The sequence below is a fragment of the Cebus imitator genome, unplaced genomic scaffold (genome assembly GCF_001604975.1).
Source record: "Cebus imitator isolate Cc_AM_T3 unplaced genomic scaffold, Cebus_imitator-1.0 Scaffold239, whole genome shotgun sequence".
NCBI classification, from domain to species: Eukaryota; Metazoa; Chordata; class Mammalia; order Primates; family Cebidae; genus Cebus; species Cebus imitator.
The window spans coordinates 1,920,639-1,947,299 of NW_016107554.1; the positions used below are offsets into that span (position 1 = coordinate 1,920,639).

At 41.2% G+C, this 26,661-nt stretch overlaps 1 protein-coding gene and 1 long non-coding RNA gene across 3 annotated transcripts in view; both read left to right on the forward strand.

The window, feature by feature from the left end:
- The first annotated feature begins 1,119 nt into the window (after positions 1 to 1,119).
- The window catches only part of LOC108282351, a 611,237-nt gene continuing 585,695 nt past the window's right edge, over positions 1,120 to 26,661 (forward strand). The window contains exons 1-2 of the mRNA XM_037727750.1: positions 1,120 to 1,438; positions 2,315 to 2,538. Coding sequence (XP_037583678.1) covers positions 1,276 to 1,438; positions 2,315 to 2,538 — 387 coding nt within the window. The 5' untranslated portion in view covers positions 1,120 to 1,275. The remainder of the gene's footprint in view (positions 1,439 to 2,314; positions 2,539 to 26,661) is intronic.
- Positions 2,688 to 26,661, forward strand: part of LOC119466904 — a 185,694-nt gene continuing 161,720 nt past the window's right edge. Inside the window, exon 1 of one of the 2 annotated variants that reach the window (XR_005195412.1) lies at positions 2,688 to 3,189. This is a non-coding gene — a long non-coding RNA (uncharacterized LOC119466904). The remainder of the gene's footprint in view (positions 3,190 to 26,661) is intronic. The other variant, XR_005195413.1, reaches the window with a different exon arrangement.

Below are 26,661 nucleotides of genomic sequence, written 5' to 3' on the forward strand. Positions count from 1 at the left end.
GGAAGTAGCAAGCATGGAAGCATAATAACTTACCAGTCAGCTATTCCTGCTGCTGTCTGAACCGACTGATTTTTATTTCTACACTGTAGAAAAAAAAAAACCTGACAAATTCAAACCTTTATTGCACAAAATACTATTGACTTTCTTCCTGTCTTCAGAAGGGGTTTCATTCTCTAAAGATACCAAATATCTTGTAGGAAATTTAAATAAAGGCGATTTAAACTGGTAGTTTCTTTTTTGTAAATCAAGGTCTTCAGGTGAATGCGCACTGTGAATGTATATTATCTTACTGTTCTCAATATAACAATGTTAGGTGCTCACTATGCACTAAGACACTCTGCTAAGTACATTACACATAAAATCTAATTGATCATTTTAAATATTCTATAATGGTTGTTGGTTTATTACCAGGTACTGGGGAGGAGGTTACTCTATTTTTAACAAGTTCCCAATTTAGAAAATGAACTGGAAATCTAATTTTTAGAAAATTTTAAGGAAAAGAGAATGGGTAATTTGGTCCCTAAACTTTTTCTTCTTTTTCAAAAGCTTGTTCACATTGCATTATTCAGATTGGTTGTCTACACTGAGGAAAGTGGCAATTAATTTCTGTCACACATGCAGCGTCAGATTAAGAGATAGCATTGAGGAATACAACCTAATGATGTGTTCTTGTGTAACTGCATCTAAAGGGCAGTATGTCTTGATATGTAAAAGTTGTGTTTAAAGTTAATGGAAAGCATTCACGGGATGAGCAATGCAATTTTCCAGTTTCTTCAAGCAAGTGTGATCTGTGATACATGTTAGGGAAAAAAAAGCCATCATCTGCTAAGAAATGCATGAATAGTTCATTAATCTGCTGATCCATTTGGGAGCATTAGGGAACTCAAGGCCCAGAACAATGGGCTGTATTTAATATTGAACAGGTTCTTGATAACCCGCCATTTATCTCCATAGCTGCTTGAAGGTCCCTCCTGAACCTGCAGAGTTGCGGTAGCAGTTCCCGTGAAGTTGTAAGCTACTACCCAGCATTAAGTGCTGTTAAATTGAGAAGTCATCCTGATCACTTGACTAACGGTGAACCCCGATTTAAGAACTTCCAAGTCTACCCTCGCCATCTCTGTCTAAATTGTAGACGCAGCGCACCGCTCGCCCTGGGGTCACCACCGAAGCTTCCTGGTGGAGCCCTGCTCTGCTGAGGTCGCTCTTCCAGCACGGAACTCACCACCAAAAAGAGACGGCGCCCAGCTGGCGCCCGCCCCGGGCACATTGCAGTAAATGCCTGGCAGCGACTTCTCGCTTCTCACTCCTCCTACCCCATCGACCCTCTGCTGCCGACCTTTACGCCAAACTCCGGCGCGCCGCGAGACTCGCGTCCTCGCGGTCCCCGAGGGGCCCCACCCCTTCCCGGTTCTAACCTGCGACCTGGCCAGAGGCAAGGGTAGGTCGATTCCTGCCCAGAATTTGCCGTTGGCTTCTCCTTGTCTACTCCAGTTCTTTAGTGCAGGGCTGTGCGGCGCGGAGCCACCAGCAGCAGAGCAGACCCCGGAGCGGAGCTCTGGGACACACACACGCACAGCCCGAAGGGACTGACCCCGGAGGCGCGCGCGGCCTCGGGAGGGAGGGGACCAGGGCCAGCGCGGAGGCGAGGGTCACTGGGGTTGGGGGTGGACGCGCCAGCCCTCCGCACGCTCCTCTTTCTAGTCCTCCCGCCGCCACCTCGCCCAGGTCGGAGACCCCTCCTTTCCTCCGCTCCTTTGCGTTGGGGAGGGGGTAAGGCTGAGGGTCGGCGCTTGGTCAGCGGGCGGGGACGGTAGATTTCACTTACACCTGACAGTCCCTATTCTTGCCAGTTTGGCCGGGCACATCCCGGCGATCAGGTTTGTTCTTCCAGCAACTTTGTTCAGAAGGTTGGTAGGGAGGGGAAACGCCGAGGGGCCCCAAGAGACGCTGGAAAGCGGCGAGGAGCGTGGGCCAGGCTGAAGAGCAAGTCCTCGAGCGGCCCTGAGGCTGGGAGCGCGCTGGGAGGCGCCGCCGCCGCCGGGATGCGCTCTGCTTAGCGGGACTGCCGGGGGCGCCTGAAGGCCAGCGCTCCAAGGACACGCGGCCACCCGCTCCTCGCGCTTCCCGGCCCAGACGCCGCCAGTGCCGGAGCCGAGCAGGCGAGCGGAGCCGCGGGGAGCGCGGGCGAAGGGTGGCAGGAGGGAGGGCGCGCGGGAGGCGGCCCCTCCTCGGCGAGCCATGCGTGCCACGGGCAGCTGAGGAGCTGCCGGGCGCCGCTGCCAAGTCTCCGCTCCGCTTTTGTCTTGCCCTCCAGTGAATGGGAAGATGGAGATGGATGTTGAGGGAGTTTCTCCGCGCCCGGAGCCCATCCCCCGCTCCCAGGGGGTTGGCGGAGCCTGCCAGGCGCCGCCACAGCCGCCCCAGCCCCAGCCGCCGCCGCAGCCGCTGGCTCAGGATGAACTGCCCGGCGAGAGTGCCGGAGCTGAGGACAGCGACGATCCCGAGACGAGACCCAACGGCGAGAAAGGAGAGAGCAAGGTAGGTCCACAGTGTTGGCGCTGTGATACCTTTTGAACAAAACCAAGGAGTTGCTGTCGTGGCTGTCACTTTAACCCCTCCGCTCCCCAACCCCCTTCCCTCGTTTGTGTGGGGGTGGGGGTGGCAGATGTGAAGAAGGTTTAAGATTAAGGGAATCCATGGGTGCCAGTGACTTTCCGAACTGGAGGATATGTGCAGAAGTCTGTCCTGGTTTCAGTGCTCAGCGGTGTGTGCAGAGAAAAGTCTTCTGGTACAGGCGGTGTGATGCTCTGGGCGAGCACAGCACCTCAGCAGAGCAGTGTTGAGACCTTTGCTTGCCCTCGCCGTGTAACTGAGGCTTATTTGGATGATATAGGACCGGGAAAACCTATCTTTAGGAGCTGCCAAGTGGCTTCTGAGACTCCTTGGAGGGAGGTGACATCAACCTAAAGATGATAATGGGAGCAAAGTTTGGCTCATTTGCAGAACGGAGTGCCTTGCTTAACCCTGCTCTAAGCTGGAGGTCCTCCTCCTGACCTGGTATCCTCCTTCTAGGAGGGCAGGGATCAAGAGGCTGGCAGCAGATGAGCCCTACAAATCTTTTGCAGCCCTGCTGTGTCATTGTAGACCAGGGGATACCTGCTACTTGCTGTGGAAAGAGGAGTTCTTCAGGTAATTGGATTCTAATAAGAAATGGCTTGAATGTTATTTTCTGGTGCTGATGTCTCTTCTGCTGAGAAAATTGTAAAGTAGAGGAAATGGCAGAGAAAATACTGCCTTGGTAGTATCAGGAGGGTGTGTTTATTACAGCTTTGTCTCTGGGTAGTCTTCCTTCACACACTCTGAGTTTAGTTTTGTGGAAGCTAATGTTGCTTTGTTTTATCTGCATAAAGTGTACACTGTATATTTGTTAGTATATTTTGAAACTGGCTGGTAATATTGGGGAAAAGTTGGTTCAACAAATCAGAATATTGGAACCAAATGAGTCAGTCTACTTTCTCACTTTTGCTCACTTAAAGAAGTGTGCAGGAAAATGGGCACTTCTAGTTAGAACAGAATTGTGTGTCATAAAGTGCCCCTTCTTGGAGATTGCCTTGGTTTCTGTTAGAGCTTTCCTAAGACACTAGTGGATTAAACAAATGCTGGAAATGTGTCAGGATCACATTGAATTGCTGTTCAGTGTTTGGAGACAGGCTCACTTAACAAGTTCAGATTTGCAAATGTTCGGAATTGTTTTGCATTTTGAAACGGAGCTAAGAATCAAAATTGTTGTTTATCTTCCAAAATAAATATTGTTATTTAAATGGCAGTTTACCAAGGAACTAGAATTTGAACACACTTTAGATGCGACCGGGGTGCCTTACAAATGCATACAAGATTTACATTGTGAAAACTATGATGAATTTTAATATTCCGATATCCTCAGCTTTCCAGTCGCTCTTGATTTCATGAATATTTAATTCTGTCATGACTGCATATTTACTACTTTAAATGACTGTCTGTGCTCAGTTTTATGAAATAACCATAACTGAGCATCATATTACCTAATTGAACTTTAAGTCTCTTTTGCAAAATAGGTGTGGAGAATAATTAAAATATACAACCAGTGCTGTCATTTCCATATTGTTGATTCATATGCCCTGAGCATGAGAAATTCCTGCCGTCAGCAAAAATGTGTGCTTATTTGTTTCCCTTTGATGCACCACGCAGACTGTCTAATATTTTACCGGTTGTGAGGAATAAGGAAGGCAATGCACTAGAACACTACAGCAGGTGAAGAGAGGACTGAAAGCAGGTTGATTACATTTAGTTAATTAGCACGTTCAGATAATTGAGTATTCTGGTGAAGTGATTCGCTTCATGTTTGTCTGCAATTTCTTGAGGTGGAAACAAAATACTACTTTTTTTCCCTCCAGATGTTTGTCTTAAAACATTATGTTGCATCCTTCTCTTAACCTACAAATCAGCTGTGTTAACCCTTTGCTTGACTCTAATACATACTGTCCTACTGGTTCTTTCGAGTCTGAGGATGGTTGCTGTGTTTCAGACTTTCATAACTGTTTTTGTCTTTGACGGATGCTAAGGCAACTTACAAATTGATTTTTCTTAGCAAATCCTTATTTCATTAGTGGGGAGTCCTTTGGCTGTCTGACCAAATTATTCTATTAAAATATAAATGGAAGGACAAACTGGTATAAAGTGAAATGGGGTTTTACCAAGCTGTTTGGGGTGAGGTGGAGGAGTTTATCACAGTATGGTTTTCAAACAATAATGTACAAACACAGTGTACCAGGTGATTATGTTTTTTTCTCATTCGTAAGAGCAATAAAATACAAATTTCAAAAACAGAATGATTAACTTTACCTTAAGGGTATTATAAATAGGATGTGACTGGATATGCCCCTTGAAATTAGGTGTCAGGGACTAACGGCATTTTTTTTTTTTTTAAGATTCTGGTTTAGGGCCATGATTTATTCTCATATGAATTTATCTCAGTTGTCTTATTGGAAAAGAAATCAGAGCTTAGTTCCAGGTCAGCTTGTCTCCTAAATTGCAGGTTCGTGGGTCATATGTCCTCAGAAAGTCTATGAAATAAGAAGAAAGGTTAGAAAACTGGATCATTCAAGGGATTTTTTACGCCTGAGTTTCATGATGTGACTGGTGCTTTCTGTCCTAGAATAATGTTTCCTGATTCCTCTCTAGCAAATACTCTTCAAAGAAATATTAAAGCAGCTGCATATTATATATGCTTTGATTCCATGAATTCAGGAGGAAACAGACCCAAAATAGACCATCTATTCTTCCTCTGTGCTTTAAGGCAGGTTTATATTAAACCCTTGCAAAAGCAGCCTCTTCTCTTTGCAATGACATCTAAAGACAATATTGTAATCACCTTTGGTGACCTGGTGAGATATTTCCTCACCCATTATTTTAAGACCACCTTCCTCATGTCTGCAAAGAGGTCCTCTAAACTGGATAAATCTCTTTTCTTTTGGTCTTAGCAAAGAAGATTAAATGATCATGGTCCTTAAGTAAAAGGCCTTCAAATTCTTGAAAGTGCTCTTGATTCTGGATTTGATCATCCTCAGAACTTTCTTAGAAAGTTTTCTGTGGGCTCTAAGTATTCTGTCCTTTCATTGCTTTTTAAAATTCTTCTGAAATGCTTTGGTTATAACAAGTAACTCTTGGATGGGTGTTTCTGAAACTTCCTTTGGAAAAGTTAAAAAAACACTTTCTTGTGTCTAGGACCTGTGTCCCAGTGTGTTATTCCTTTTATATTATAAAGTTACTTATATAAATGTGGAAATTCTTCCTCGATTTGATCCTAGATGCCAAATAAAAACGAGTATTTGTTTCCTTCAAGTTCATTGCATTCATATATTCTCTCTTTTACTTCATTCCTCACACCCTATACCTGCCTCACCTCCTGCTGCCAATACTGTTTACTGCAGTATTTTATATAGAAGGTATATTTATGGCCCAGATGTGAAGCATTATGAACAAACTCTCTTTTTTGCTCAGCTCTTATTAAATCCTTGGTTTGCAAGATGTGTTATTCCCATGGCTTTGGATTAGGGGAACTCTGTGCTGTTGCTACCAATGATACATTGTTGATGAAAATGACTCAATTCTCACTTCGACAGCATTCCATCAGTAATGCTGTTCTTACAGTCATTCTTTAGGAGCATACTGTAGGGACTCTTACCTAGCATGTCACTACATTTTTGAAAGCCTTTTATTTTGGACATAGATTTACATTTATAGAAGAGATGCAAAGATTTACATTTATAGAAGAGATGCAAAGACATATTCTTTGCCCAGCTTCCTCTAATATTAACATCCTACATAATCAAGGTATGTATATTACAGTAAAGAAATGGACATTTGTATGAAACTACTAATTAACTTGTGTAGCAAAATCTTTTTTGAGTGAATGTGTAACATATAGATGCTTTCCATTCTATTCTTTTAGTCTTTAAGGTGATCTTTATACCTGAAAGGCTCTGTGAGAGGGTATTTAAAATTTAACTTTGGGGTGTCTGTCTCTCCCTTTTATCTGTTGAGTAGGAACCGCTTGCAAAGTGCAAAGTTGGAGGTTCCTGGAGCTCTGTATCAACTGCAGTGAGCCCTGGGGGAGTTACAACTTTGGCAAAGCTCTTGAGTGCTCTTAGCTCGGGAGGAATAATGGTCTTCCTGTTTTTGTTTTAAACTGAAAAACATTCCTGCTCCAGGTAAGATAGGGTTTGTCAATACGCAGAGGACAGCAAAGTCTCAAGTGGCAGGTAGAGGATAAAAGGCAATTGATAAATTCAAGGTAGTTCACTTTGATGCCTAACTACTTGGGTGATTGTTTCTGGCATGAAATATAATGGAAGCCTTTTTGGTTTTGCACTGTATATTAACCAGGTGGACTCTGACTTCTGGCACAGAAGCAGAACCGTGTCCACAAAAGGTAGGATGTCAAAGTGATTAAAAGTGTTGACTGTGAAATAAAAACGACCCTAGTTTGATCCCGGCTTAGTCTTTCATTAGATCTTGATCTTAGACAAAGTCTTATCCTTTCTAAACCTCGATCTTTTCATCTGTGAAATAGGAATAATTATGGTGCTAACTATCTATGGTTACTGTATGGCCGGAATGAGATAAATTGTGTAGAGTTTTCAATTCAGTGCTTCATAGGTAATGACTGCTCAATAATAGTGAATAAATTTTATAAGTTGGGGCTCCAAGTCCCCCCTGAAAATTTAGGGGGGACTTGGAACCCCAACTTATAAAACCAGAGGGTTCTGGGACTGGAAATGACACAGACATACTTTTCTACAGTCAAACCGAGTTGGTGCCCATGTACCTGGTTTTGCCCTGTGATCCTTGAGATGTTCTCAGGTCTTTCTTGGTGGGCAGAAGGTTAGCAAATAGTTATCTTGACTTGTCAATAATCTGCTGTTTTCTCATCAGGAAAGCCAAGGAAGAGCAGGATGCAAAAGTGTCTATATCCCACCCCAGGCCCCAGAAATATGCCTAAGACACTATAAAGCAAAGGGATTGCTCTGCTTTTGCACATTATATTTATGGCTTTTCAGGAAGATTAGGTGGCAAATCTTAAGACTTAAAAATAATTGAGTTAAAAAGTTGTATCTGTTAGGGCTCCTTGGTTACAGGAAACAGAAACTAACTTTAATCTGAGCAAAATATTATATTGTAAAATTTTAACGTACTTACAAAATCAAAGGGAAAATTACAAAACTAGTTTTTGGGAAGTGCTGAAATAAGAGATGCTCAGATTTAAGTAGTAGAAAGTACAGAAAGGTTCCTTAAGGGTGCTGACATAAGAAAAATAAATCCCAGCCATTTTTCTCTTTTATGCTCGTCTTCTCAAGACCTGGATTTTATAGGAAGGTTATCTAACTGGCCTCTCTTGGGTCAGATAGCTGCTTCTTGGCCAGGGTAAGGTGGGAATCCTCAATGCAGGTTCTGTCAAATTGTATCTTTTGGAAGGAGTATAATTCCTGGAAAAAAATATCATGGTGCTGTTATCAGACCGAAGAAAATGGGTACTAGTTGCCAAAACAACCATGATAATTCCCTTCCTAAACAGAGAGAGGGGGAGAGAAAGAAGGAAAAAGAGAATGAGAAAAAAGGAGAAATAGACACGTATTTAGACAAGAATCTGGAATATTCAGTAGCATTGCATTCCTGCCATTTTAAAAGAAAGAATATAGAGCAAAATATGGAATCTATAGCTTACTTATGTGCAGGAAGAAGAGCGGAGAACTTGATCCTTATTTTTATATGCAAAACGAGACTCCTAGATGTAGGAAACTAGATCAGAGTGCAGAACCCACCGGGTCTGGTCTACCCAATCTCCTTTATTTATTTATTTATTTATTTATTTTGAGACGGAGTTTCACTCATGTTACCCAAGCTGGAGTGCAATGGCGCGATCTTGGCTCACCACAACCTCCGCCTCCTGGGTTCAGGCAATTCTCCTGCCTCAGCCTCCTGAGTAGCTGGGATTACAGGCACGCACCACCATGCCCAGCTAATTTTTTGTATTTTTAGTAGAGACGGGGTTTCACCATGTTGACCAGGTTGGTCTCGATCTCTTGACCTCGTGATCCACCCGCCTCGGCCTCCCAAAGTGCTGGGATTACACGCTTGAGCCACCGCGCCCGGCCTCTTTATTTTTACATAGGAGAAAATTGAGGTCCCATAAGTGATCTGCCCAAAGGCACAGCTGGTACTTGAATACCATTTAACCTAGAACGTGCATCCAGATGGCATAAGTCAGAGTCCCCCCGCTTCTTAGGAAGCTCCAATCTTCTCTGAGTTCCGATATGGTTACATGAAACATTTGGAGTCTGCTTTAGAATTTTAAAATTCTTAGTTCCTCCACTTATGAAATGAGATCAGCAGCATACATGTCCTGAACAGATCATCTGACAATGCATGCATTTAGACCCTGATGTTTTAAATTACAGACCTTTCATGGTACTCCTGTCCTTTAGAATAAAATATATTATAATTGTTGTCTGCCTATAAATTAAAGCAAGTTGGTTTATTGCTTAAATTCCTAAAGCTTTTTCTCTGACCTTTGAATTTATATGTCAAAATGTTTCTGTTCTCACATTTCGACCTTATACCATACTGAGGACGTCCTGTAGGTGGTGGAAACATGCACAGTATTAGTTTCTGGTTTTTGGGTGGCAAGTGTGGGGAGTGAGCTTTTTATTCCTGGGCACACATTCTTCTGGCACCATACCTGGCACGTAGTAGGTGCTAAATAAAAATAGTAGTTATGTTGAATTCTGTGTTGATGCATTCAGTCAACATGTGTTAGCTGGAATTGCAAGTTAAAAAAGTTAAAACGCCTCCACAGTTCAGTGGAGGAGACACACTTATTCACAGATCATAATGCTGTAAGAGGATGAGGGCCATGGAAGAGAGGGACTCAGCTGCCCTCACTGAATGGAGGCTTCATAAAAAGGAGCCATTTCACCAGGTTTAAGAGGAGTCAGAAATGCAGTGCAAGAGCTTTCCAGATAGGGGGAATGGGTCAGTATTTGGAACGGCTGAGAAAGATTCAGAAGTTTGGCACAGAATTGAGTAGAGGTAGTAGCTGGAGGTATATTTATCAGGAAGGCCTTGTAATGGCATGCCATGACATTTGGGCTTTATCTTATAAATAGTAGGTTGAGAGTAAAACTTTGAGGCTGTCATGGCAGTCTACCACTGTCCAGCAGGGTTTTCCAGACTTGGGAATTCCCTAGATTAGTCCATTTAAAAGAAAATATAGAGACAGAATTAACTCCTGTTTATTGTGTGACGAGAGAGGATATTATATCATTTTACAAATAAAGTGCATTTAAGCACCAAAAATGGTAAATGAAATGTATGTCAGAATAGAATAGGTATCAGCCCTCACTCAGCCCTCTCCCAATCCCTCTCTCTCAGGTGAATCCTGTCTTATCCATCACACCCCGCTATCCTCATTGTCCTCACTTCTCTGTAGACCTTTATGTACTTCCGTGTGGACCGGCGGTTGGGAACTTCTGAGGGCATCTGTGCCAAGCCTGAGATTGGGCTGAGGCTTTTTTGCTGAGTTTGTCTTCTTTTTCTCATGGGCACAGCCATGGCAGAGTTCCTTTTCCTGGTAAGAGGAATCCATGTTCTTAGACGAGCCTATTGTTTTTACCTCCAAAATATAATTGAAAATAAAACATTCCTGAGCTTAAAAACATAACTCAAAGACATATTGGAGGCAGCAGGAGGACTAGCAATTCTGGTAGCTTGGTCTTAAAAACTGAGGCCATTTAACCTGTTTTCTAAGATAAAGTATTGACCTGTCTATCAAGCATTCTGATGAAGAGCCAAATGGAATGAGACTATGGGACACGTAGAGACACTGATCAGTGAGTGGTTCCTACATTTCCTGAGATGCTTCTCAGATAATGAAAGGCACAGGTCACAATTCATTCACAAAAACTAGTGACTGACTCCATGCTGTCCATCCATCCCATGCTTCCTCCTGTACACTTTTTCCAGACTTGCATCTCCCTCCCCCGTTAGATCTCCTTGTTCTTTACATTCTGTTTTTGTTTTTTTTTTAAGTAAAATTAATTGCTATATAATTTACAGATAGTAAAACTCACCTTTTTTATGTCTACAGCTTGGGTTTTAACAAAGGCGTACACCTGTGTAACCACCATGATTAGGATGTACAATGTTTCCGTCATCCTCAGAGAGTTCTTTTGCATTCCTTGCTGCATAATTCCCTCACCTTTCCCCAGCCTTTTCAAAAATTTTCTGTAAATTGAGTCAAACAGTATGTAGCCTTTTGTGTCTGCCTTCCTTTGTTTAAAAATTTGGTTTGATATCCACCCATTTTGTTGTATGTATCAATAGTCCTTTTTTCTTACGGAGTAATATTTCATTGTATGGATGTACACCACATATTGCTTTTCCATTTACCTGGTGATGTACATTTGGGTTGTTTACAAATTTTTGGCTTTTATGAGTAAAACTGCTATAAGCTTTGTTTTGTGAGTGTGAGGACATTTTCATTTTTCTCAGCTGAATTTCTAGGGATGAGATTGTTGGGTCATAAAAGCCTGTGCTGACTTTATAAGAAGTTGCCAATCTATTGTTAAAAGTAGCTTGACCGTTTCACATTTCTACTATCCGTTCCAGTCCCTGAGAGTTCCAGTTCCTCCACATCATTGTGAACTGGCATTGTCAGTATTTTTAATTTTAGTTATTCAAGTAGATGTACAATGATATCTCGTCGTGGTTTTAGTTTGTATTTGCCTATTAAATAATGATATCGAGCCTCTTTCTATGTGCTTGTTATCTGTATGTTTCTTTGATAAAAAGTCTGTTCAAATCTTTGCCCATCTTAGAAAAAGTTGGGTTGTTTATATTCTTTATTGATACGGTCTATTATTTTCACATAGATTTAGGTTTCAGAAACCCTGGTGGAAGTTTGAGGAGATTTCAAAGTGAGGGACATTTCAAGTTTTCTTTATTAGGGTTGTTGGTGAACTAGAATTTACTGGGCATTTATCATGCGCCAGTCACAGAGCGAGTTAGATTCACATCAGGTGGTCTCATCTTATGCTTCATAGTAATCCTGAGAAATACCTATTATTAACCCTGAGGTCACACAGCTAGTATGTGGCAGAGAAGGAATTAAATTGAAGTCTTTCTGATACACTCTTTCCACTTCCTAAGGTGTGACTCCAAGGCTTGTTCTCCACAACTGACTGGTTAGTTTCCCAGCCAAATCACTTGCACTGCTCTGGGTGTTTTAAAAGCAGCCCTCAGGTGAAATAACACTGCTGGCACTGACATGCAAATCAGAACATTGAGCTTAAGGCAAAGAGAGTGCTCCTGGTTTTATTTCAGTCCTGAAAAAAAATCCTATCCATTTCAGAAGATAGAAAAGTGAGAACTCTCCAGAGAAGTGGAATGTCTGAGGTGTTCATTTACATGTCAGCACCCAAGGATGTGCATTTCTCTCAGCTAAATTGCACTGCTGTGTTACCCATGGGCCTAGGTTAGGGGTAACTCCTGGAAATCAGACCCCATTTTAAACCCCAGCTGTGTTTCTACAGGCTGTAAGGCCCTTGGGCAAACCATGTGAACACTGTGGTCTGGATTCCCTTATCAATAAAGATGATGGATAAGGTCTTCTTACTACACCTGAGGTTATAGGATTGAATTACTGGTAGGGTTACTAACTTATCTCAGTTTGTCATTGAAAGTTCTCCATCTCAGGTAAACCAGGACAGTTAGTCACCCTACTTATAGGATGCATGTAAAACATCTGTGCCTTTATAGGCTCTCAGGGTTTGAGAGCTGTCATGGTTGAATGTGCTTTGGGGCATTCGATCTGTGAGTTCTGAAAATGACTCATTGTATTTCAGAACTAATGAGGCCCTAGGAATGATTCCAGCTTCTTCAAATTGACGTTAAAAATACTTTAAAGCAAGACTCTGGATTGAATTGGAGGAAAAGTCTTACCTTTCTGAATAAGTGGCCATAGAATTTTCTGAGGCAGCTCCCAAAGCCTCTAACCACAATTTAAGTGTGTTGTAGGATGCTAGCTGTGTTTTAGACTGCTAGTCTGTTTGGCTGGAGAAGGGAAAGCTCTTTGAAAGAGCGCCTTCCCTGGCAGAACAAAAATCAGCTCAATATATATATTTTTAAGTTGCATGGTTGGTAGGGTTTGTATCATTAAGAATCAGACTCAGTATCTCCCATGGGAACCCTCATTTGGGAGAAAAAACCTGCTCTTGTAGGAAAGAATGGGGGACCTGCATGGTGTGACACTGGATCCTGGATCTGCCCTTGTTAACTATGAACTCTTGGACAAGTCACATTTTCTTTGAGTCTCAGGATCCATGAGGCTAATATTGCTACCTTTCTAGGAAATGTCTAGGCTAGAAACTCAAATTCAGTAGTGCATGAGCCAAGCCTATTGTAAATTCTTGCATGAATCTGAATGTATATATGCCAGCCACTCCGGTTTTGTTAGATAAATGAGTCCCACCTGCCTTCATGGTTTTGTGATTTTATTTAAGGAACTGAACAAAAGAATATCTCATCAGAGTTAAAGGAGCTAGGGAATAGGGTGGTGCATAGGATCATGTGGTTGTTCCTGAGAAGGATACCCTCAGATGATACTGCATGCGTTTGTGTGCCCAGGGGGTCCAAGGGACTGGATTTGGGTGGCAGGACACCACCAGGGGCATCTTCAGCTCACCCTGAAAACTTGCTCTCTTACCTGTCTTGCTTGCTTTTTGGATGAAAGTCATAATCATGTTTCTTTTTTTAAAGTATACTTTAAATATTTTGAGCTCACAATGTCCTACCCCAAGCCTTTGCTCAAGCCATTTCCTTTGCCTAGAATGTTCTTCCTTCCTTCCCTCTCACTTTCTTGTCACACAGTTCATTCCTATTCAGTCTTCAAATTTCAGTTCAGTACCTCAAGGAAGCTTTCCCTGATTTGAGCCTTTCCTTGCATGCCTCGTAAGTCGGGTTCCTCACATAGAGGGTAACAATACACACTGGGGCCTATTGGAGGGTGGAGGGTAGGAGAAGGGAGGAAATCAGGAAAAATAACTAATGGGTACTAGGCTTAATACTTAGGTGGTGCAATAATCTGTACAACACACCCCCCCGTTACGAGTTAGCTGCACATGTACCCCTGAACTTAAATTAGAAAAAATAAGCCAGGTGCCTGTTGATAGAATATCACACATTCTTAGTTATGTCATGTATCTAATGTATGTCATGAGGATAGGGACAGGTCTGTCTTTTCATGCAATTTCTCCAATCTTAACATAGTAGCAGTCATATCACGGTACCCATTTTGATAATCTTTTATCTAAGACTTACTTTCTGGGACAGGATGGTCAATGTTCTTAGGCAGCCCACGTTTTAGTGGGAGAGAGAGATACTAAACAAATAAACAACTAAATAAACATTACAGATAATAAACAATTAAAAAAAGTTCTGACACCAGTGGCCCCTTAGCTGTAGGCGTATATTCAGACCCCCTGTCTAACCATATTTATTTAAGGCAGCAAACAACCATAATCGAGCCTGTTCTCTGGAATGGCCATGTATCTTAGAGCCTCAGAAACCTGGCCTTGTTTTCTTCTTTCTACTTTGTCTGCAGAGTTTAAGTTCTGCTCACCATGTTGGCATTGGGAAATGTGCAGCACATGCGCCACCAGCTCCCCTTCCTGGGTTCATGTTAGTCATTGCCAACTAATCACAGCACTCTTTCCCACTGAGTTCAGCCTTTGCCTTGGAAGCAGGCATTCCTTAACAATCAATTGGAGGTGGTGTGCATGATGAAACTCTGGTGCGGCCTTTGCTAGGCTTACAGCTGTCTTAGCAATGCCTTTTCCCTTGCTTAGACCAGACATTCAATCTTCAGTGCTCCCCTCCTCAATTTCTAGACTTGCATTATTCAATGCAATGGTCAATTGACACGTGGCTATTTACATTTCAACATGAATAAAAATAAATTACAAATTCTGTCACTCATTTGCATAGCTCCTCTTCAAATGCTTAAAAGCCATAAGTATAATGGCTACCATGTTGCACAGTGCAGATATAGAGTGTGTCTATTATTGCAGAAAGTTTTCCAGGACAGGGGTGCTATGGATTACATGCTGTTCTCAGAATAGCAGCCTGCCTCAGCTGTTGTTCTGAGAAGCTGTGAAACAAATCCTTTGACAAGGACGGAGACTTTACAACTTCCCTGGGTTTGCTTTAGGTTCTTGGTGACTTACAAATTGTTTTAGAATTACCAATATTGTTGTGTATAGAGGCAGCTTACGGCAAGATCTGTTTCAAAAACTGTGGCTAGTGGGGTTACTACTTTTACCTAGGTGTTCTCTTGAATCCTGGTATTTGCCCTTGACCATTATAGAAAGCAGTCCCTGGTAAAATGGTTCCAAGAGATGGCTTTTCTATTACCCAAGTTCAAAGGCTTTATTAGTGGGTAGTCCAACAGCAGCCTGAAGCACCATTGACATCTCCTCTTAGCCATTTACTAATGATTGCCTTCACACTGTGGGGATTACTATAATGGCACTTATTGTCAGAATACACAGGCAGTGAAATCTTGCCAAGAGCCCAAATCTAATATCATCAGCCTCCATGCTTGCAACAACAATGTAGGGAATAATTTTCAAATTATATAATGGATAAAGAATTCTAAGTTACAAAGTTACACTCTTAAGGTGTTTGTCCTATTCTTATATCTTAATAAAATTTCAGTTATGTTATGATTGTGAGTGATTTTAGGCATAGATAAGTAAGAAAAAGAGTATATATGAAAGGAAACTGATAATAGATATTACCTTTTTAGACCTTCTTGTATTTCTTCTTTTAAATCCATGAGTGAGAAGAGTAATCTTTTTAAGACTGGAGGAAGGATTGGGGAGTTAGTCCTGAAAGATCCTAATAGGAAACTTGCTGTGCCTTTGTCTGGCACATTAACCGTCAGCAGGAAAAGAGATGGGAAAATGGCCACAGGGCGGATTTGGTGAATTTCCTCCCTGTTAGCTAGGATGAAAATTTGAATGACACCTTGAAGTGATCTAAAACTCTTTTATTTACACATCCAGTTAGCCAGGAGGCCCCTAGGCATCGCATTCAGAATCAAGAAAGAAAAAAATATATAGCTAAGCCAATAAAAACGACACCTTTCTGGTATTTTTACATACCATTTAAGTATTAAAAACATAGAGATACAGAAAGACTAACATATTTGCCAAAAGTTAGAGATGTAACCAAGGCAACCATAATTGCCCTTTAGTGATTACCTTCTTATTTCTTTATATTTGAACTAAAGACAGGAAGCTAGAGCTCTTTAGGAATGCACAAGAATTGCTTTTCACCACTCAAGTTTACTAGTGAAAATATGGGCTCTTGGTATCTGTGATGTCAACAGCTTCTAGCAACTTGAAACCTAGAAAGGTGCATGGATAAGGAGCAAGAATGAAAAAAAAATTGCAGTAACACTTTACTGTACCTATTTTGCCTTCCCATGCTCACTACTGAGAAATGTGCATTCACTTTCTGTATGTGATTATAGCAATAGCACTCAGCTCAGAGTCAGGCCAGCTGGGATTCACAGCCTAAATATTGGGTGGTCATGTGTCCATTTGTTCTCTTACTTTCAGTTTCCAGACAATTCTGGAATTCAAAGAAACTTCCTCGTTTATGGCACTAGTCCCTGAATTCTACAGAGATTTGGTATCTGTGGCAATATCAACATGTCAGATGTTGCTTCTCTGATTGAGTATCTTTTGAGTGAGGAAGAAGAGGTAAAGAAAAAAGAATATGCTTGAGGGAAAAGCAATATTGAAGACCTAACATTTCACAGCTGCTGTGATGTTTGAAAATTCATGTGAAGTCTTTATTTTGATGCATCAATTTAATTGTGGCCTAGAGCTGAGATTTGCATTTTGGAGGCTATCCAATGTAGAGTTACAACAATAAAGTAACACCACACACTTCACTACATTATTTAGTTTAATTTTTTTTTCTTTTTTCTTTGGTGTCAGTTGTATAACAGCTATATTTGAAAAAGTTAAAATTCTATAAAGGATTAATTTTGCATTGGGTTAGCAAGTAAGGTCTAACCTTTTTCAGGGCTAGACAGAGAGTCTATTTAGTGTCAGGTAGATAAAACAGTCTGATGTTTCAGTTGAGAATCATATCACTCTCTAAAAAACAGCCTGGCTTTCTGCTGATGATTCATTAGAAAAATGAGCACGGTAATTGAATTGCGGGTTGAAAAGGATCACAAGGAAAACAACCACATTCGACTTTTGGCCCTGTCATATGAAATTCCATTAATGTGCAATACATAAAACAATGATCTCTCATGGTGGACTCTTTTAGCAAATGCAGGCTGCTTATTTTAGTTTGCTCTGATCAGTTGCAAGAAGCTGTTACCTCACTGCTATTGAATCAGGGTGGGATTTGGAAACAGATTTGGAAAATGAGCCTCTCTGAATGCCTGTGTTGATCAGATTCTGGGAAAGAAATCGGGGTCCCAAAGCAAAAGATGACAACTCAGAGAAACTAGAATGGTGGAATTTTCTCACAAAAGTATTGTTCCTCTTTTTGAGCATGGTTGTGATAAAAACTGTTACAGGACAGGTGGCTGCTTTACTTTGGAAGGAAACAGGTCTTGCTTCCAACTGTGTGGAGAGTTGGTTTGTACAGGTTGGACAAAATCATCACCTTTTGGCAAGTTATAGATCTAACTCTTCTCTAGAGAGCTGTTTCTTAACTGAGGATGATTTTTGGCCCTCCCACTAGGGACATACGGTAATATCTGCAGACATTTTTGGTTGTCACAGCCATTGGGGGGTGCTCCTGGCGTCCCGTAGGTAGAGGCCAAGGATGCTGATAAATATCGGGCAGTGCACAAGGCAGCCTCCCACAATGCCAAATTATCAGGCCCAACGTGTCAGAAGGGCCAAGGTTCAGAAACCCCAATCTGAAAAGTATTCTAGGACTTTGAGGTCTTGTTTTTGTATATCCTTTATGAGGATAATATTTTGATGGGAAGTTTTAAAACAGAATGTGTAAGGCTGTATCTTATCATAAGGTAGTCTGGACCCCCAAGTCTGTAAATATATCCTTTTTCCAGATCTAATTCTAAGAGGCTAGTGTGAGGGGAAAGTTTCTTAGACCAAGAATTCCAAGCATTGTCTTTTCTCTAATAAAATTGAGATTTGCTGAGACTCATTCTGTTGGTTTGAAGGCAGAAGACAGGAAACTGCCTCTCTAAAAATCATAGTCTCAGACTTTAATGAAGGTTCTTTTTGTTTGTTTGTTTTTTCTATAGATGGAGTCTCGCTATGTTGCTCAGGCTGGTCTGGAACGCCTGGGCTCAAGTGATCCTCCCACCCAAGCCTCCCAAAGGGCTGGGATTATAGGTGTGAGCCACCATGACTGGAAAGATTGTCTTGATGCTAAACTATATATGCTTTGGGTTTCTAAACCAGTGATTTCAAATTGTGTAGCTGTTATACTGTCATTAAATTTTGCTACAAACATTTTCTTATCTTGTACAGTATGGATTAGTTCATGCTTATGAATTTTCAAACCAGGAAAAACATAGTATGCCAAGTAGTTTGCTTAAAAAATACGTACAATGTAAGGCTCAGAATACTTGGCTCTGTAAAGTATTGGAGACTAAATAAGTCATGTTAAAAAAAAGAAGGCTACTTAAATTTACCTAGTGGGTAGACACTTTGAACAAACGTGTGCACAGTCCAGATTTTACTTTTCAATGTTGGTAAGCTTGAGTAAGGAAAATATTAAGAAGAAAAACTGTTGATTCCACCCTAAATCTTCAAAGATTTAATCTACCAAATTTGTTACTTAGTCTCTTTATTCACGGAAGTCAAAGTAGCAGCCAGTGAGAGATGGTCAAGAAAGGGTCCCATATCAGTTGCTACACCCAGAGCCCAAAGTAAGAAGCGTGATACTTTATTTCAGGTGTTAGCTCTTTCTGCAAAGTGCCAAATGGTAAATATTTTCAGCTTTGTGAACGATACAGTCTCTGTCTCAACTATTCAACTCTGTTATGCTGAAAGCAGCCATAGACAAATGAGTGGATGTGTTTATACTCTAACAAAATTTAATTTGCAAAAACAGGCATTAGGACCAATTTGGCCATCAGATCATAGTATGCCCACCACTGCTTTATTTAATTTATGCAGCTTTATCATGGGTAAATGTGTGATTTTCGTTACATTTTTTGCAATGACGAGGATTATTTATGAAACTATGATACTTTCTTCCAAACCTCCAGGTTGGGAGTCATTGCAGGATGCACTTAAATATGCATTCATATGCCACCTACAACCTAAAAGGCAAGGAAAATGCCATACCCACAAATTGGCTTTGTCAAAACATGATTCAGTATTCATGGAAATGATCTAATAGGGTCTGTTAGGTTATTATAAAAGTACCAGAGCATTCTCTAATATTTACTAGATTTCAGATTTAGTGAGTCATTAGGTTGGAAACAAAAAAGATCAGCCATTTCAAAAGAGGATTCCCTTTGGACTTGAACTGTGCCATGGACTGCTGGTCAGAATGGTGCACGAGATGAGGACAGAATTGTCAGACATTACTTGACACTGTCCTTGGCAGTATGTGATGAGGTCTGGAAGTGTGTTGCTCAGTTATAGTCTGGCTCTTCCTGATAGTTTTCTGACGAGGGATTGTGTTGCTAGTCCTTGTCAGTGTACCGCCAACTGTGATGTCAGAGTGAGCAATGGTTCCTACGCACTGTAAAGAGGCAAATGAGCCACCACACGTTCTTTGCTTTCTGTTCCTCAGTAATCACGCCAACATGATCAAACACTGTGGCACTTCCAGCAAGTCAGCCAGTCGCGTTGTGGAGGCAATGAGAGATTTTTTTTCCACCTCTTAAGCGCTCTCAGTCAAGAAAGATAAAACTGAAGTAGCTTGGTGTGAGGGTTCTCAATCACAGGACGCAGTGATGCAGTGTGCTGTGTAGCAGCACAAACATAAAATTGCCCTGAAACCTTCATTTTATGTGAAATGTGAGGCTCTTCAGAAACAGTCTCTGATTCCTTGAATGAAGTAGATGCTATTTTCAATTAGCTGTGTTTTCTTCAGTTTTACCAGTCAACACCCCTTCCTCAGAATGAATTCAACCTTTAAATTTGCCTTTCACATGAGCCAATAACAAGTTGATGAGTAAAACCTTTGCTACCTTGTTAAAAAGAGCCTGTCACCCAGGTAGAACTGATTTCATCTATGACTCAGTTGGAGAAAACTCAGGGTAACACATGATGCCTATTTCCAGGAAGCATCAAACATAAGTAAAGAAAGGCAAACCTTTCCAACCTAGAGTAGAGCTACCCTTCTCTTTCTTTCTCTCTGTCTCTATGTTGAACAAGCTAGTAAATTCATTATCTATTGCAGAATAATAAATTAGCCCAACACTTAGCAGCTTAAGGAACAATAAGTATTTATTATCTCACACAGTTTCTGTGGGTCAGGAATTCAAGCAGCTTACCTTCCAGGTTCTGTATCATGGTGTCTCATGAAGTCGTGGCACAGATGTCAGCTCAGACTCTGAAGGCTTGACTGGGCCTGGTTGATTGGCTTCCAGTATGGCCCAGTCATGTGGCTGGCAAGTTAGTGCTGGTGGTGGGTAGAGGGCCCTGAATTCCTTGCCACCTGAATCTCTCCATAGGGCTTCTTGAGTATCCTTATAACATTGCAGCTGGTTTCTCCCAGACTGGTGATTCAAGTGAGGGGAAGGTGGAAGCCACAATGTGTTTTTATGACCTAGCCTTGGAAGTCACGCTCTGGCACATTTGCAGTACCAAATTGTACACGTAGAGCAGCCCTATGCAGTATGGCAGGGGGAAGCACAGAGGTGTGAATGTGAAGAGGTGAGAATAACTGGGAGCCTTCTTGGAGGTGAGCTCCTATAGCCAGTTCCTGGGAAAGATTCCCCAAACTGTTCCTAATTTTCATTTGCATGGAGATAAAAACTTTAGTAAAGGTTCTTTCTAAACTTAGGAAGGTCACAACTAACTTAGGCTTTTCACATAAGCAAGAATGTGAAGCTTAGCATATATATTTTTGCTATTAATAACACCTGTCAGATATCCTGGCTGGAAATTTTAAAAGATGTTGGTTGTTCAGTTTTTTAAAACCCTTTTGATGTGTTGTGATTACATGTATCTACATTTTTTTTTGTCTCTTGCTTAGTATCCCAACGGGTCTTAAATCTTTTTTTTCCATGTAACTTCCCTCTATGGAAACTGTTTTAGATTTAACTGCTGTTGACAGACCTAAAGTGTATATTGTCTCACACACAATAGAGCTTTATTTCTCACTTTTTTTTGTGTGTATGTGATGACGTTTTGCTCTGTCACCCAGACTGGAGTGCAGTGGCACAATATCGGCTCACTGCAACCTCTGCCTCCTGTGTTCAAGCAATTCTCCTGCCTCAACTTCCCAAGTAGCTGGGATTACAGGTGTGTGCCACCATGCCCAGCTAATTTTTGTATTCTTTTAGTAGAGTCAAGGTTTCACCATATTGGCCAGTCTGGTCTTGAACTCCTGACCTTGTGATCCACCCCCCATTGGCCTCCCAAAGTGCTGGGACTACAGGCGTGAGCCATCATGTTGAGTCCATTTCTCACTTTTATCACAGTCAAAGATGTGTGTTCTTGGTCGGTGAGTGGCTTTCTTTATGCAGTGACCCACTGGATCCTTTCATCTTTTGCTTCTGCCATCCTTGATGGCCACATCATCATCTGCATCCAGTCTGAGGAAGGGAAAGAGTAGAGATGGTGATGCCACTTAGATTCCGCTGGAGGGAACCAGTTATATGGCTATGGCTGTTCCAGGGTGGCTAGGAAATGTGATTACTCATGAGGCAACTGCCTCCCAGACACAAGTGTATTCTCTAGAAGCAGGGGTTGGGGTGGCTTTTACATCAGGGTGACCACCTCTACCTGAGATCTCAGGCTTCAGAACTTGCTGCCTGGAACATTTGGTAGGAACTGGAATTATGTACATTTGAGATTTTGTGACAAAAGTTAATATTACTTCGCTTTATAAGTTAAACTTAATGTGAACTCCAGTCTATAATAAAAATTTCAGCAAGAATCACTTAAATTACGAAGTTGGTAGCCAAGCACATTGTAAACTGTTCATGCTATTGAGACATGGAGGGAAGTGGGCACCACTTTGGACTGATAAATATAAAAGCTCACTGTCCTTTTGAGGATTATTCTGGAATAATGTGAGGCTTTCAAGATATCAGCCCTTTCATAGGGAAGTCATCAGCTTTGTTTAAACAGAATATCCTCGAACTTTTATTTATGTCCCCGTTCCTAATAATACTTCAGTTTGCTTGTATCTCAACCACTTACTTTCTCCCCAGTGTTAACATGGTCATCATCTAGTTGAGGTACTTCTGGGCTGTTGTTGTCATTGCTTTTCTCATTGTTGTTGTTATTATCAGCAGCACCACTTATCCAGCACTTACTGGGGCCAGGCATTGACCTAGTATTGTGCTTATCTTTTATGTATTTTAATCCTCACAAAACATTGTAAAGTAAGCACATCACCCTCATTTGACCATTATACGGAGTTTCAAAGTCTAAGATGCAGTAATGGTGGAGTTGAAATTTAAATATATTCTGCCTGATACAAAGCCCTTGCTTTCTTCCACCTCATGGTGTACGTCAGACTAACTGCAATACAATAAGTTTATTTGACTTTTTTGTTCTTATGTCTCTGGGGTAAATTAAATCATATTTCTTGATCCTTCATTCACACTGTGGGGTATCTTCCTACTCTTTTAAAAATAATTCCTCATCCCTGATAGGGTCTTCTCAATTCTGAACAGGCATTTTATTTCATGTGTTGCCTTTGCATGCTCATAAATGGCTTAAACAATGTTTCCGCTATCCTTTCTTAGAGCGTGGGTCTCTTTTGTGAATAAATTTGCAAGCATCTCAAAGAAAATGGAGTGTGGGCCATTAACCATTTTGGCTTTTTAGAGGAGAATCCAGTCTTCTGTGACAGAATGGCAGGATTAATAATTCTTGTGAAGGCACTTTGGAAAGAATTCTATTACCAACTTTAGCAAGCCTTTTCATTCTGTCCCACACTACCAACTCATCAGTAAACTGGTAAATGGATTCAGCTGATACAGATTTTCCCATTTGCTGGGCTTGCAAACCCATGTTGTCTTCAACAGCTCTTTTCTTGGCCTAGTCTCATTGAATCAGTCTTCACAAGTGGTAAAAAGAACAAGCTTTTAAATCAGACAGCTGTGAGCTGGAATCCTGGCTTGGAACCTTTATAACTGTGTAAGGTGTTTGAGAAATTAATCTTTCAATGCATCAGTCTTTACGTTTGTAAATGGAAATGATGATGCTTAAAGACCTAAACAAGGACACATAATCAAAAATGCCTAGTGTCAGGAGACCAGGAGTTCCCAAAAAACTCTACCGCTACATTGATTCATTTAAAAAACAACATTAGGAATGTAGCAAGTAACAAAAAAAAGCATGAAAAGTAGCTAGAGGAATCAGGACTGATTTTTCTCACCTAATCAGTCTGTAGATTGGTGGCTAGTGATGTTGGTTCAGGACCTCGATGACATCAGAGCTGTAATCTCTATGATTCTCTTGGCTTTGTCTTCAGGCTAGCAAGATAGCCTCTGAAACTCCAGACGTTATATTCATGTATAAGGTGAGACGAAGAGGGAGATATCAGCTATGCTTTTCTTTATTATTAAGTAAACACAAACATTTTTTAGAAACGCCCCAGCAATTTTGCACTGATGTCTCATTGGCTGGGTTGTGGCACATAACCATCCCCAGCTGCAAGATGGACTTGAACAGTGACTATGTAGCTTTGACAGCTTCAACAGAAGAGTCAAGCAAAGACTATTCACAGTCTCAGTTGTCGATGGAGTGGATGGGATTGCACATATAGGAAGTATAAAAGAGGGAGGTGTGGCCGGGCGCGGTGGCTCACGCCTGTAATCCCAGCACTTTGGGAGGCTGAGGCGGGTGGATCACGAGGTCAAGAGATCGAGACCATCCTGGTCAACATGGTGAAACCCTGTCGCTACTAAAAATACAAAAAATTAGCTGGGCATGGTGGCGCGTGCCTGTAATCCCAGCTACTCAGGAGGCTGAAGCAGGAGAATTGTCTGGACCCAGGAGGTAGAGGTTGCGGTGAGCCAAGATCACACCATTGCACTCCAGCCTGGGTAACAAGAGCGAAACTCCGTCTCAAAAAAAAAAAAAGAAAGAGGGAGATGTACAATGTTATGTTGTGAAAGCACAAGAATGACTGCATAGCAGTAGGACTGAGACTTAAATATCAGAGAGGAAAGGAATGATTCAGAAAGATCCTAAATAATGATAGGTAGATAAAAGAGTGGGGTTTCCAGGCAGTAGAAATAGGATGCAGTGACTCATAAGCATTGAGTGCATTTCATATTTGGGATTTGGTAGAACTTTGGTGGCTCTAGGATGGTGTGTGTGTATGTGGGTACGATGTAGTTGGTGTTGTGGAGAGTTTAAGACTGGAAAGATAAATTAAAACTAGACTTTAAAGAGCCTTGTGCATAGCAGGAAGCAGTTTGGACTTTGGCAGGTGGGGAGGGTACTAGACGGCTTTAACATGAGCTTACGTTTGAACTGGAGTGAAGAAGTATCTAATGCAGGTTATGGAGTAGTGGGCTAATGCTGTGAGATAAAAAACAGAGGAGAGAGCAAATACCAGCGAGCTTTAGACAGTCGGCATGCCGAGACTTGTCCTGATTTGCTTGAAGAATAACAGAGAGAGAGAGGAGTTAAGAATAACCCCAAGATATGTAGCTTGGGTTCACGATGGCACTGTTGAGTAGAGGGAAGGTATACTGGAAAGGAGCAGGATTTGGGGGAGAGAATAATGATTCTGGCTTTAAACATATAGAGTTGAATGGGCCTGCAGGAGTTCTAAAGATTGGAGATTGGATTCTAAAGGCCAGGAGAGAGGCTGACGGAAGGTACAGTCACAGAGGAGTAGCTGACATCAGCCTAGGGCAGCACGCAGAGTGCTAGGGCAGCACGCAGAGTGCTAGGGCAGCATGCAACCTAGGCCAAAAAGGAAGAAGCAGAGGAAAAGAAGAAACGAAGAGGGAGCGGCATTCTGAAGGGAAGTGAGCATCCAGTACTTCAGAGAATCCATGCAGAACGGAAGAGGCGACACTGATTCTGAACACTAATTTAACTTCATTTGTTATGTCTGACATGTTTCCTTTTTTGGATGTTCCCTTGTCTAGACCCTAATTTCCTTGTTATTTCAACTGTTACATCTACTTTCTATTTAATTTTGTACAAAGTATTAAGCTATTTTCTCTAAAAGATATTTGTAAAACTAAAATAAATGCTGTTTTTTTTTTCTACTTAAAAGCAACATAGGCTCATTATGAGAAAAATCAGAAAACACTGATAGGTAAAGATAAGAGGAACATCCTTAAATGCTACTACCCGGTAATTACCACTGCCAAGACCTTGATGTGTATATTTTTTGACTAACATTTTTAAACACAAATGCACACACAATTTAACATAAATCAGGACATTCTATACACCTTGTATTGCAACCTGCTTTCTTAAATGTCACAATATACTGTGCCATAAACATGTTAAATGCTCGTCCAACAGCATTACTTTTCATGGATGAATAATATTCCACTCAATGTCCATATAATTTTAGACAATTCTTCCCTTAATATGTACTTTAAGGTTGCTTTCAATTTTTCCCTATTATAAACAGGGCTGCAGAGAACATTCGTATAGATAAATGTGAGTATACTTTAATGGATGAATGTTACTGCTAGGAAGTATCTTTAAGATAAGTGCTTGGAAAGGGATCACTGGCTCTTCTAATAACCTTTTGAGTGTTGCTCTCAATTTCCTCCCACACACCCATGTCAGGAACAATGTCTGAAAAGCTCCGTTGTGGACTTCTCCTATTCTTCTTACAATTATTGTGAAAGTAATTCTTTGCTCTTCTCTACACGTGACTTGTTCTCATGGTACAGAGGGTTTTCCCGAGGAGCCACCAAAGTGTTTGAAGGGATATGAAGGGAGAACCAGACGCAAAGGTCAAACAGAACAGCATCTCATCCTGAAGAACAATTTGACGATACATTTCCAATAGAGGAAGAACTTGTCACTGGAGCAGGGTCAGCTGTTATCCTCTGCAGTCAAAAAGAGAAGAAACAGGTTAAATCTCTAGGGTGGGTGATTTAAGTTACCTACATGAAATCATTTCTTGGTATTGTAGGATATTAAGCTTTGAGATGTGCTCCTGGGTGTGACTTTGGAGTCTTACTGGGAAAACTTTAAGCATTTTTAGAATCTCTTTTTGGCAGGGGTGGTTAAGTGGACTTTTCTCAGAATGGGATGCCCCTCTCCGTGACCTCTACAGGCTGCTGCTAAACCCATGAAGTCAGTCTTCAACCTGGGAGACGTGCCATTTCTCCAGGTTTATTGCACTTGGGTCAGGTGATTATCATTTAAGCCTGTTTTCTGTGTGTGTTTGTGTGAACCACTCTATAGAGCTGATTGAAATCTGTAGTCATTTTTCCACTTCAATTCTTTTGTCCATGAATAGCGCTTCTGTGAGAAAAGAGATCGGTGTTGTTTATTGTTGCTACTTTTGTTTTCTTATAGCTGGAAGCTTTTTCTATCAATACAAATTCTGATTCTTTATAAAAGATCAGAGTTCGTCACATGTAATCTGTATATGCAGGGTTACTCTAAGTGACACCATTTCAACCTTCTGTAGAAATCACTTTGATTCTAATCTGTTTCTTCATTTCTTATATTTTGGGCTTTCTTTAGAAATATTTTCCTTTTTCTTTGGGGCTAAATGCCTGAAGGAGAAAGTGTAGGCGTACAGCTGAAAATTTTTTCCCTGTAAATAAAAGATCACAGAAGGTGCCTGAGGAGATTTAGACCTTGGGAAAACTAAAATGAGCATTTTAATTCACTCTTCTGGGACTATTTTACTTTTCTTTTTTTTTTTTTTTTTTGA